The 12,963-nt window shown below is 40.0% G+C and overlaps 1 protein-coding gene across 2 annotated transcripts in view; it reads right to left on the reverse strand.

Moving 5' to 3' along the window:
* KCNH8 (potassium voltage-gated channel subfamily H member 8) overlaps positions 1-12,963 on the reverse strand; it is a 196,637-nt gene that overhangs the window by 9,208 nt on the left and 174,466 nt on the right. Inside the window, exons 12-13 of one of the 2 annotated variants that reach the window (XM_089532958.1) lie at positions 10,241-10,279; positions 5,333-5,691 (exon numbers count right to left, since the gene is read on the reverse strand). In XM_089532958.1, the coding sequence (XP_089389084.1) occupies positions 5,333-5,691; positions 10,241-10,279 (398 nt within the window). The remainder of the gene's footprint in view (positions 1-5,332; positions 5,692-10,240; positions 10,280-12,963) is intronic. The other variant, XM_089532959.1, reaches the window with a different exon arrangement.

The following is a 12,963-nucleotide window of genomic DNA, read 5'->3' on the forward strand; positions in this document are numbered from 1 at the left end:
GAAGTACACAACACGTTCAGCCCAAACCAATTAAATTTAAATACTAATGTAATACTGCCCCTGTGAAAATAAAAGTGGTGTCCCCAAACTTGGTGTCACCCGGTGTAGGATTGGGACTTCTGGGGGGCATGCCACCCCATCCTTATCCTCAGAGGAAAAGGACAGGGCAGCATGGGAGAAGGGAGGGAGCATGCACAGTCTCCCTCAGTGCCTCCTCATGCTCTTTCTGATGAAGAAAAGGTGAGATAGCACAGGGGGGAGGGAGTGCTTGCAGACAGCACACAGGGGAGGGAAAGTGTGCAGCCTCTCTTGGTGTCACCCTGTCCTTCTCCTCAAGAGGAAAAGAATGGGACAGCATGAGGGGAGGCCCGCACCATGTGTCACCCCTCTTTTCAGGTGTCACCCAGTGCGGACCACAACCCTGCAACCCCCTTAGTGATGCCACTGGAATCCAGAATATCTGTTTCCAAAAATAAAAGTGAGCCAGAACTTTCCTCATGAAGAAGCATGAGACAAAAATGCCTTAATTTGTCTTGTCAGATCTCATTTCTTTTTGTGGGACTATTTGTAGTTTTGGAAAAGGACAAAGATATGATATGGTCTAACTTTGCTTCCCGAAATTAGAGAGAATCTCAGCCATAGGTCAATGTAAGAGGTGGCTGTACTACAGCTGCAATGACAGATGCAGTTTGGTAAAGATCTCATATCATGATCTTATTTTGAATTTGATATACTCTACAGAAACAAAGCCTAAGGCTGGATTGATATGTTTGTTTCACACAGGAGGGAGGGAATTACTGTATATATGAAAAACATGGGCTATCAAACAAGCAAAAACTAGCTGCTGTACAATAATAATAATAATAATAATAATAATTTGTTTTATTTATATACCGCTATTCCAAAGATCATAGCGGTGAACAGCAAGTAAGCTAATTAGCAAGTAAGCTAATTTGCCCCCAACAGTCTGGGTACTCATTTTAGCGACCTCGGAAGGATGCAAGCCTGAGTCGAGCTTGGGCCCTTTTGCTGGTCTTGAACTCGCAACCTTGTGGTTTTGAGTGAATGGCTGCAGTACAGGCATTTAACCACTGCGCCACTAGGCAATAAAAGTCAAGAGATTAGTATCATACCTCACTGGCTAGATATCCAGGCATTTTCTCAAAGGGCCTTGTAAAACATACCTCTGTTTTATCTTACGTTAAGCACAAAAGCAAACTGTGTTGTCATTGTTGTAAATCACAAATTGTTGGAAATTTATTTTGTATTTGGAACTCTTCCTGGCACAAAGGATTTGTCTATATCGGTGGGAAACCTTTTACTCACCTGGTAGCCACAGTGAAATTTCCTGGTCTGTAGTGACTCCAATAATGCCACATGGCGAGATCAGAGTAACCCAGGGAAAAAAAGGGTGGTCCTACAACAATCACATGCCCTATAGTGCAGAGTATTTCTGGCCACATGGCTGTGTAATCTCTGCTGATATGGATTTTCCATGTGAATGAACAGTTTAAAGGAAGTTATTTTTTCTCTAAATTTTTTGGTGAAAGCCCTGTATTGTCTGTAAATCTTGAGGAATATTGTGTGTCCATGTCACAACCTCTATGGGATGAGTGTGAGGTTTCCTGCCAGTGTAGACAACTCCAAAGAAACGTCATTTATAATTATTGCACAAGTACAGAAATCAATTTAAACATCTGAAGAGAGTATATGTGCCGCTGGAACCTAGGGCTTTCAATCACCTGGGACCTGTCATATATACATTCAGTTACTGTATATACTCATGTTTAAGTCTAGAAATTGTATTCAAAAAATTGACCCCAAAAACCTGAATCAACTTAGCCACAGGCCAATGTAAGTACTGTACTTTAACTCTTGTAAAAAAAGGAACCATCCCCCGGTGAAAGACAAAAGTGTAATCTGTGCAGGAAGTACTGACCCCCCTCATCCACCCAGACATTAGCATGAACACAAACACTTATACCTGCTGGAATTCTGTAAATTCTTTGACAATCTTTCCCCTTTGCTTCATTCTTCAGATCCTTTCTTACATATCTCTAAGTTTCACCCTCAACTTATCCATGGATCATATCAAAATCCATAATTCTGCCTCCTCAACCCAGCCTTGACTTATACACAATGTCAACTTATGGTTGAGTATATACAGTGTACCTAGAGTTGTCAAGTCATGCTCAAGGCCAAAACCTGAGGTCTAGGGATGACCCTGTGCAATGTCACAGACAGGATAAAGTGGTGATATTAGGTGATGTCATTGAGAAAGATACAGAAAACTTCAACCATGGTGGGATAGAGCAGGAGATTCAAATTAAATACATCTAGTCAATACACATGTGTGCACGCACACACAGAAACACACACACACACTTTTCAAGGAAGTGCTCTTGTCCTGTGGACTGGAGAGAGGTGTTCGAACACTGAGACTCAGGACCAGGCCTGGGAACACTACCTGCATCCTTATTGTGCAGATGTTCCCCTGGAAAATGCCATAACAATCCCAGCCCCCTGTTCATATTTATGAAAAGATCTGGACAGCCCTTGGTTCTTTAGCTATTTGGCTGTGCTTTTGCACTTATCCCCTACTTTTTATTCTGAATATTTAGCCTCCACCTATTTTTCTCTGCTTTACCTGTTCTACTCAGGGTGTAGCCACATTGCAGAATTAAACCAGTTTGACACCACTTTAACTGCCACAACTCTATCCTAAAGAATAGGATGGGAGACCACCAATTAATACCATGTGCTGTATATATATATTTTCAGAGGAAAAAAAATATGGCAAAAGCACCTCTGAGCATTCCTTGCCTAAGAAAACCCTATTAAATTCATGGGGTCACCATAAGTCAATAGGCAACATGAAGGCACATGCACAGAGACAAAGGGAAATGGTGAAATACATACATAAAGTGACTGCTGTACACTTTGATTGCACTTGTTCTTGTTTTGTGCTCTCAAGCCATTTCCAACTTATGGTGACCCTAAGGCAAACCTATCACTGAGCTTTTTGGGGCTCAGAGTGTGTGACCTGCCCAAAGTGACCTGGTAGGCTTCTATGGTGGAGCAGGGAATTGAACCCTGGTCTCCAGAGTTGTGGTCTAGCTCGCAAACCACTACACCATATTGACTCTTTTGATTGCTCTTATAGAGGTACAAAACAAGGTGACTCATTATTTGTTGAAGCAGCCCCTACTGATGAGCATCTGTGCAAGCTTTGCTGTTGTACAGCGCTCATCATTATATTTACTTTAATGAATAGAACACAATGGGAGCCATGACAGAATGAAAAGTAGATTTACTGAACTATAACCTATTTCCTACAAGTCACTGAGCACCCATTAAAAATGATTACTTTCATTTATAACTATCCTAAACTCAAGTCAGCAATGTGACAATAGAGATGAAGGTTTATTTTAGATATTGTTCAGGCAGTTCATGCAGATAGCCTCTCTGGAAATAACTGAATGAGGTTTTATTGCCAAGCCATAAAGAAATGAATACAGTGCTAACTACTTCCCCATATTTCAGTGGACATTATGCAGGAGACCTTCCCACTGGATTGTGTTTAATATCTTGATGAAAGCAAATGCAGGTGAGCATATTGAGTAAGCATTTCCTTATGAAGAGAGCTGAATTTTTGTAAATTGTGGTATATGTCATAATCTCTTGTGGGATACAGAGGATAAAATCTACACAAATAAGCAAGCACATACATTTCTCTACCTTTTTCCCAAGCTGAGACAACATTAATCATGACTATTACATACCATCCAATTGTCCCAATTTGGGAAGGACAGTCCCAGTTTAACCCATTGCTATGCCACTTTTTCAGCTGCTTTTAAAATGTCCCATTTCTGCTCTTCTCCCCCCCTTTCTCCCTTTGTCCTCAACTTACTTCAATTGCTGCAGTCTGAGTTCAAAGTGCAGAAGTAGTTTGCCCTCAGTTAACTCAGCAGGGAGAGGAAGGGCACAATCTAGCCCTTCTCAGGAAAAAGCAAACTGCTGCAGCCCAGTAGCGCCACTAGATTTGTTTTCATACAGTATGGGGTGACAGTGGTAGTGGAAGCAGCAACAGTGGACATCCCCACCCCATTCCTTCCCTCTACCTTATCTGCTTGTCTGGCCAGTCCCAGAAGGACCCATGCAGTTGGCCAGACAAGTGGGTGAGCCAATGGACTGCCCCACCCTCCCTTCCTGAGAGGGAGGCTGGGGCAATCATTTGCAATGGGGGAATTCTCCCCTCACTTGCAGAGGTGCAGTGGCTAGTGACACAGAGGGTTTTAAATGGATGATGAGCGACTGCTCCACCGGATGTTTACTCCCCTCTGAGCTTTCTCACGCAGTGTAGTTCCTGCAGCCCCATAGTGATGCCACTGCTACAGCCTCTCTTAACTTGTGTGTTCTTCCTCATTAATTACTTCTGCCATCTTGCCTACTTTCTGATGTTGTTTGGTGACATGTGTCAACGTTTTCATCTTCAGCATAAAACGTTGGAAGGTATGATATTAAGCAGTGCTCAGATAGAGATGTGTAAACACTCCCCTCTTTTAACTTTGATGTCCTTGAACTTGTCCACTAAAACTTGGGGAAATTTTCTGACCTGAGATAAAAAACAACAACAATAAAAGAATCCTTTTCTGGACGGTTTACGAGGAGGGTTGACATTCCACCCAGAAGGGTAGGTTTCTAGGCATGACACTTGATGTCCCATTTGTACCATCATCTGACGTACTGCTAGGCTGGGCCCACTCAAAGAAATATAGTGATGATCAAAGCTAGACTTAATAAGCCAAAATATGAATAAATTTCAATCACCCAACAGGATTGTTTCCCTTTTGTCCCAAGGAAAAAACAAGCAACCCAGAAAAAAATTACTAACCATAACTTCCTTTTTAAATCCAGACTAGGAACTATGGTTAATGGTTTCTATCCAGGATACAAGAATCAACTAAAAACTTTGGCTCAATATTCTTTTTTGTTTGGAAACTGTTAACCACAGTGTACTCATTCAGATATGATGGAAATCTTATAATTAACTGTAGCTTCCTTTCGGGCAGAAGCATTTTTACTGGCATCTTAGCTTTGTTTTCTGAATGCCATACTGGTTTTTTTTTATATCAATTTTGTTTAAAAGTTTTGAAATTTTTCTATAAATATATCATTATGGGGCAGATGTATCCTATAACTAAAGTGGTTTAACTTTACTGTACGTGCATGGCACTTAAGGCAACGATATTATTCAAAGCATTATCAAAGAAGAGATAGCACAATAGCACAAACACGAGTATGGTAGATCAGAAGTGTTGCTAATATTTACCTTGGGCTGAGATCTGGAGGGCCAACATTGTTTAGTGAGGAAAGGTGCAGCTTCAAATTCTTCTCTCTCCTTTTGGAGTAGTAGTGCAGTTCCGTTTCGTGCTTGGTTCTAGAAGAGTTTGCACTGCAAACTCTGATAGGTGAGTGGAAGGGCACAGTTCCTGAGGCCAACTGTTTCAAGTTTATCCCAAGATAGCTTTTATTGCTTCCTGACTTCTTCTGTTGGATGGAGGTTGTGCTTCTTGTGTGGACTGGAGAAAGAGTGGCTGCTTCCTCTTCTGTACCCTCCTCCTCCTCCTCCTCATCCTCCACAATGGATGGAAGTCTCTTGTTTATGCTCCCATTTCCTTTGGAGTCTGCCTAAAAATAATTGATAAGTCATATTAAAATAAAAATGAAAAGCATTAAGCATTATTGCATTTTGTAATAATGTAATAATTACATTATTATTACATTATGGAACTATTTGAATGTAATCAAGGGTTTAAAATTTTTCCAGTTGCAGGGATTTTGCAGCTTTTTGGATGTTTAAAAATACAGTCAGCCCTCAGTATATGTGGGGGATCTGTACCAACCCCCCCTGCAGATGCTCAAGTCCTGTTGCTCTCAACGGTTGTGTGTGCACGTAGCCGTGCTGCCATTAGGTACAACAGGACTTCAGTGGTGGCACATGCATGTTGCCATGCTGCCATTAGGGAGAGCCCCCATTGTTCACAGTGGTGGCATGTGCACATGGCTGTGCTGCCATTGGGGACAACAGAACTTCCTCCGTTGTCCGAATGGTGGCACAGCTGCATGCACGTACCACCACTGGGGACAATGGGGGCTAATGGAGGCATGGCCACATGCATGCATTGCCATTGGGGACAACGTGGGGTGGCCATCCGTAGATGCTTGGATCCATGAATGGCAAGTCTGCAGATACCTAGGGCCTACTGTAATTTTCATTCCCCTGAATATCTATAACACATCTGGTTCTGAAAACAGTTTAGGAAGTGGAATGCAAATACTTTTTTATCACCCAGAAATGTTCCTTAACTTTAGTATATGGTCTTTCGTGGATTTATGACTTATTTACCAGTCTAGATTTCAAACTTTGGGGCCCTTTGACAGAATGCCCTCAGTGGCTCCCTCACTGAGAGGGCTCAGTTGTGCTCTCTTCAGTGTTGTTGCTGCTACTTGTTACTTACATTCTTCATTGGGGACCAATTCACATAGTCTCCCAGAGGGCAAGGTGAATAAAGACTCTTCTCCTTGTTCCCCTCACTAGTCACTTGCTTTGATGTGGTTCTGTCTATAATCTTGCTTTGATTATAAACAGAAAGTAAGAATAAGAGAAGAAAAGGAACCACAGAGCCAACAGATTTTTAGTAGTGAGACCATTCTGCTGAGTAAGCCTTAGAAGCTTTCCAGCACTGCTGACCCTACTTTCCAACTTTGTTGACAAAAATACATTTTAGTTTTGAAAATTCAGTAAAATAAATTAATACTGATAAGTGATGGCATAAAACCAATTTGTTCTCTCTAATAACCCAGCTTATAGTAAAAAGATAAGCTTTATATAGTTTCCTGAATTAAAGGAGGGAACAATACATAAAATCTATGAGGAAGGCTATACCACAGTGGGATATAAACGACTGGGAACCTCTTGTTTAATATTCCCGACATCTTCACATCCTGACAGAAGAAGGGAGCTTGGAACAGAAGCCCCAATAAGATTGTTAGGAGATAAGAAAGCTCATTGGGGGAAATTACAATTTGCCATCTTACAAACTGCTTAGAAAGCCCTGAAGGGAATAATAGGCAAGGTATAACTGTTTAAAAATGTACCAATAAAAATAGAATATGAGTGCTAAATTGCTGAAAGCTCCATGTATGCATGTGAATTTTGATGTAAAGCTTCTAAATGCAATGTGATTTAGAAAAATTCAAAATAGAGGACATTTCTTAATAAATAATTAGAAAATAATTCTACAAACTGAGTTGAGTTGAAAACTGGAACACAAAATCTAATCTGGAACTCCCCTGATTTTGGAGTGGTGTAGGGAACTGCAGAGGAGATGGGAGGGGTGAAGATCTGCTTGTGTTTACACAAGTCTAGCAACACAATGCTGGATTTCAGCTCATGGTACAGAAGAATTAAAAACTGTCTGACACTGACTGGAAAAAATGAAGAGCCAACATCCTGTTCCTAGACTGAATAACCTAAGTATTGTTATGTATGAACCTATATTCATTATCAAAGTTAAATCTTGGAATGAGTGAAGTAGTGATAGCAAAGTGTAACTGTGAACATATGCGGAAAGAGACGTCTTCATAGCTGAGTAACATTTAAGATTAAAGACTAAGGGGACATCTATACCAGCTACTTAATACAGGGCCAGACCAGAGTATTAAGCCTTGGACTGGCCCAGACTGACTATGATGCTGACCACACACACCAGGCTGAATCCAGTGCACTGCCACATCATTGTGTTCTCAGGCCAGCCAGGCTATCTTTGCGTTGGTCTTGCTGTCCAGTCTCCTGTTTTTGGAGCCAGCGCCACCACTTCCTTATAGGCAGGCACTTTATGTAAAGCCTGCCCAGCATGCTACCACTTCTGTTGAGGACAAAAACAAATGAATGGACATGGGCTCCACAAGGAGTCCAGAGAGCCAAGAGCTGTGCCATCCCCCTTCCCTAAGCAATGCAGAGAAACAGGCAGCCTGTTTTCAGAGTCACCACTTCTTAGCAGGCAGGGGCTCCATGTAAAGCCTGCCCATTCTACTGCAGATACTGGTGCCCAGACAGAATTTTTTTTTATTTCCTGTACAGTATTATCAAATATAATAACATCTATCCCTCTTTCACATTTTCATATAAACAAATACAATTACATACATTTACATATATAAATACCATTGCATATATTTCCCACCTCCTTCCCCTCCTTTCCCCTCATAATCAACGTTGTTGGGTTCATCTTAATTATCAACTACATTTTTGTTTATACTTCCTTTCATCACAAAAATCAATCTAATGCCATCAACCTTTCCATTAATAAATTTCTTCTCTATATAATCAGTTACTGTGTGCTCATCCATAGTCACATTCATTATATTTATTTTTAATTACCAGTTTTGTATCAATTTCTGAATGCTTATTAGAAATCTGTTAACTGTATTGATAACAGCCTTTTATTACATATAATATATTTACCATAGGTAAAATGTATTCTATACTTTTGATGTTATATGTTGTAAATTAGTAAAGTACAGATAAGAGTGTTAGAATATTACCTTATTGTACTGTTTCTCTTAATTACTAATTATTAATCCATTTCCTTTCACAGAATCTTAGCACCCCAGATTCCTTCTTGATCACATGTCCAGGTACCTGTTTCTGTCCTCAGCAGAAGCAATGGCAAGCTAGGTAGGCTTTACATGGAGCTCTTGCCCATGAGAAAGAGGTGGTGGTGGCTTCAAAAACAGGCCATCCCTTTTCACCTCATCCAGCTATTCAAACACCAAAAGAACCTGACATTACTCCAGGGTTTCCAGGAAACACCAGGATTTTTCCTGAATTTGCTTAGTTCAGAGCAAAGTTGGGTAAAGGGCAAACCCCCCAGAAATCTTGCCCATAAATGGCCATACATTGCTAGGTTTACAGCTTCAAAGTGAGGATGGTGTTTTTCACCAGTGTAGACAAGCCCTAAAATTTCCAGGTCAGAAGGCAGGCTACCAGACAGATATAAGCACTATAATCTTAGAGGAAGGCTATGTCACCTATGGAGGGAAACCATAGCTATCAATGCCCTTGTTGCATCCTACATGTACAGAGTGAATTAAAGACACACCTGTCCCACCTCTTATGCCACTAGGCAGCCATAAGGTAATGTAATGTTCACATTATGTCTCAACTCTGTGTAGATGTCGTGTTGTTGTTGTTCTTCTTGTTGTGTGCCTTCAAGTCCTAAAGCAGCCCTAAGCTGAACCTCTCATGGGATTTTCTTAGCATGATTTATTCAGAGAAGGTTTGAAATTGCCTTCTCTTGAGGCTGAGAGTATGTGATTTGCCCAAGGTCACCCAGTGAATCTCATAGCTGAGCTGGGAACAGAACCCTGGTCTTCAGAGTCACAGTCCAACACTCAAAGCACTATAGCATGCTGACTCACATGCTAAACATCTTAGCCATATTGTATCTGGGAAATGAACTGTTCAAACTTCCTATGTAAATAAGCCATATTAGAATGCTTTGGCCTTGCAGGGTCAAAGGATGCCTTCTTGTCCATGAGTACAGATCAAATCATACAAAAGACATAGTCTAGCTCCACTATGTTGGACTTTGCTATTTCAGTAAAAAAAGACCGCTGGCACATTTGAGTCTGATAAATTTGTATACACTGTTATCCCAATATTAAGAGGAGTTTAATTTTCTACAACATTTTATTCTGTGTAGTATAGAATGATTAATATTCTGAAATTGCTCCATTTTTAATATAGCCAAGTAGAACTCTTGTTTAGAAATCCTAGAAAGAGCTGATATTTCAAATATGGCAGCAACATATAATTGAAAATGAACTCTTGGGGAGGTCAACAACATATAGAAGTTAGAATCAACATGCAAACGACATAATATTTTGACATTAGACTGAGACTTGATCAAATCTTAAGATTTCAGTATCTTAAGATGTGTCCACACATATCAATAACAAAACATGCAGAGGTAGCAATAGAACATGCAAACACACAACTTCTTCCATGCTAACTATGCCCTCTTATAAAAGTCTTTTTAAAAAGTACAGTTCAATGACTGCTAGAACTCATAAGAGGCATTTTTATCTCAAAAGAGAAATGGATTTGGCCACGGGGGAGGGGGGAGTTCTAGTGTAGAACTAAGCCCATCATATTAAAATCAGACAACCATACCTGACAAATTGCAGACTTGTTTGATAATCTTGTGATTACCTGAAAAAACAACAAATAGAGGAAGTAGCAAATACCAGAATCTGCACAACAGTGGCTTCCAGTGGATCATGGGGTCGTATAAAAAGGGAAATCTCACATCAAATATTTTTCATTCTCTTTCACAAAATGGGCTGACAAAATATTTCAGTAGAAAGAGTATAACTAAAAATTCTGTCCTAAATTGGACTTGTGCATTCACCTGTGATACCAAAGTCCAAATTTTTCATAGATGTTAATCTTAGTAAGAATGTGCGCAGGGACACCATGCCATTAAAGTACAACAAAATTTTAATAATGTAATGTCAGTCTTTATACTATGTGTATAAAGAATCTGTTTCATGATGGATAGCATGCCTAGCTTAGGGGGAAAAAAGACTTTGGCATAATATGCAAAGTTGTGTAAGCTCACCCCTCTGTTTTATTATTTTGGTTTATGTGTCACAGCTGCACATTATTTGCACCCAGTAACATGAGAAATATACTCACTGACTTTTATATGTTCGTTTTGTTTGCACTTGGTTAAGAACAAATTTGTTTAGTAGTGAATGCATCTGAGGAAGTAGACTAAATCAATGAAAGCTCATGTTATGTCTTTTTCTGTTCTTTCTCAAATGTGCTAGATCCATTTGCATACTGATATTCCAGACTAACTTGGCTAGGTCTCTGAATTCTACTGAAGTGGGAAAATAATTTTTAAAAAATAGTCTCAGTATTTTGGTTTATTGAATGCAATTCATCTTAGTTATGTCTTAGTTATGGTTTGATTCTCTACAAAGTTTTTAGTGAGATTTCTGAGAAAAACTATCTGAAGTTATGAATGCTGTTCTAAGCAGAACTATGATGGTCTCACCATTAATTGCTACTTCCTCTTACAGTTTCAAATGCATCAGTTCATACCCAGGAGGCTCTTTCTTAGGAGAGGGCTTGCATTCCCCATTTTGTCTGGTATTTCTGTTTTCCCCAGGAGTTCTTCATCCTGCATCTTTCATCCAGTGGATCTCTCAAGCCACTATTCCACACATATTTAATATAGGAGTAATTCCCATTAATGTCCATGTTCTTTTGCGTAGATGTGTATGGGATTGCAGTTTAGTAGCCATGATGCCATACCAGCAGCAATGTTGTTGTTTGGTGTGTGCCTTTAAGTTGTTTTTGACTTATGGAGCCCCTAAGGTGAACCTATCATGGGGTTTTCTTGGCAGAATTTGTTTAGAGGGAATTTACTCTAAGGCTGAGAGTGTGACTTGCCCAAGGCCACCCACTGGGTTTCCATGGCAGGGGCCCCAAACAGATGGGCCACATAAAATGGCTTCCAGCTGCTTTGGGGGCATGGTGTGCAGACGACGTATACTTCCAATGCAGCTGGAAGCTGTTGTGAGACCACCTAAGCCAGCCCAAAGCTGGCACAAAAAAGAGCTGCAAAAAACCCACTCCTTGCTGGTGGCTTGTTCCAGCTTGTGGCATTGGCCAGCTTTGGACCACGGCATCTGGACACCATGGTCCCAGATTGATATGGGGCTGATCACTTCTAGCTGCTCCAAGCCACTCGTCTGTCAGACCCCTGAGTGGGAATCCCAACTCTGGTCTCCCAGGGTCTTAGTCCAACACTCAACTGCCATACCATGATGGCTTATATCTATGGTGGTCATATGATGATTTTAATGTTTTCAGCTGTGATTGAAAGTAGTGCACATTGTCTTAAAAACAGTATTTTATTTCCCATTCTCTTCCAATCCTAGCTATGTTGGTTTACTGGGAAGGAAGTTCCACATAATTTATTGGATCCAACCCTCAAGCAAGCATGCATACATAGGATGCAAGCTTTTCTTTGTATCTACATAAGTAGTGCCAGTTTCTATTGAAACAACATCTACCTAACTGTCTCAGAATGTAAATTAACTGTAGCCTCTGATACTTTATATTAATAACTTATGAATATTAATAATTTCCTGGAAGTGAAGAAATGAAGCTTATTTAATGTAAGTGAAGCATCGGGATAAAGTATGTAAAGGAACATCTTCAAAACAGTATCCTAAATTAATTTGACTTTCAGTGAAGATGACATTTGTTTGTGTTTTCTCCAAAGTTTCTTCTTTCCCCCTGCAGACTCTCCTTTGTCTCCAAACAGACAGTAGTCACACAGACACAAAACAAGGACATAACAGACTCAGTAAACAGTAGGAAATTTAAAGAGTGTAGAATTCACATAACCACAATTACACCTTTTTGCTTCTGCCTCTGAGTACATTTAATAACTGAAGAATTAATTATGAGAGAAGCCAAGGAGATGCCCTTATTTCTAATCTCGTAATGCCTTTTTAAAGAATGATGGCTACAGTAAATTGCCATGCTTTCCTCTAAGAAAGAAAATTGATTTAAGGAAGAGGCTCGACAGAAAGAAAATATTTGTTTGGTTGAAAAAGAAATCCAAAGTAAAGCAAGTACAATTTTAAAACAAAGCTTTTTTCTTTCCTAGTCCTAAGAGACTGATCACTTTCCCAGAAAAACGTTATGAAATACAGATTTTATAATATAAAAGCAACAACTTAACAACCCCCCTCTCTCACATACACTAGTGTGTGTCATTTAACTTAAATGTGCAGCAACTCACCAGCATAGAAAATTAACTCCTGAATGTGAAATTCATACAGGTTGAGTCTCCCTTATCTGGAATTCCAAAATCC

This window comes from Sceloporus occidentalis, unplaced genomic scaffold (genome assembly GCF_023333645.1).
Source record: "Sceloporus occidentalis isolate IW3139 unplaced genomic scaffold, rSceOcc1.0.p SCAF_7, whole genome shotgun sequence".
NCBI classification, from domain to species: Eukaryota; Metazoa; Chordata; class Lepidosauria; order Squamata; family Phrynosomatidae; genus Sceloporus; species Sceloporus occidentalis.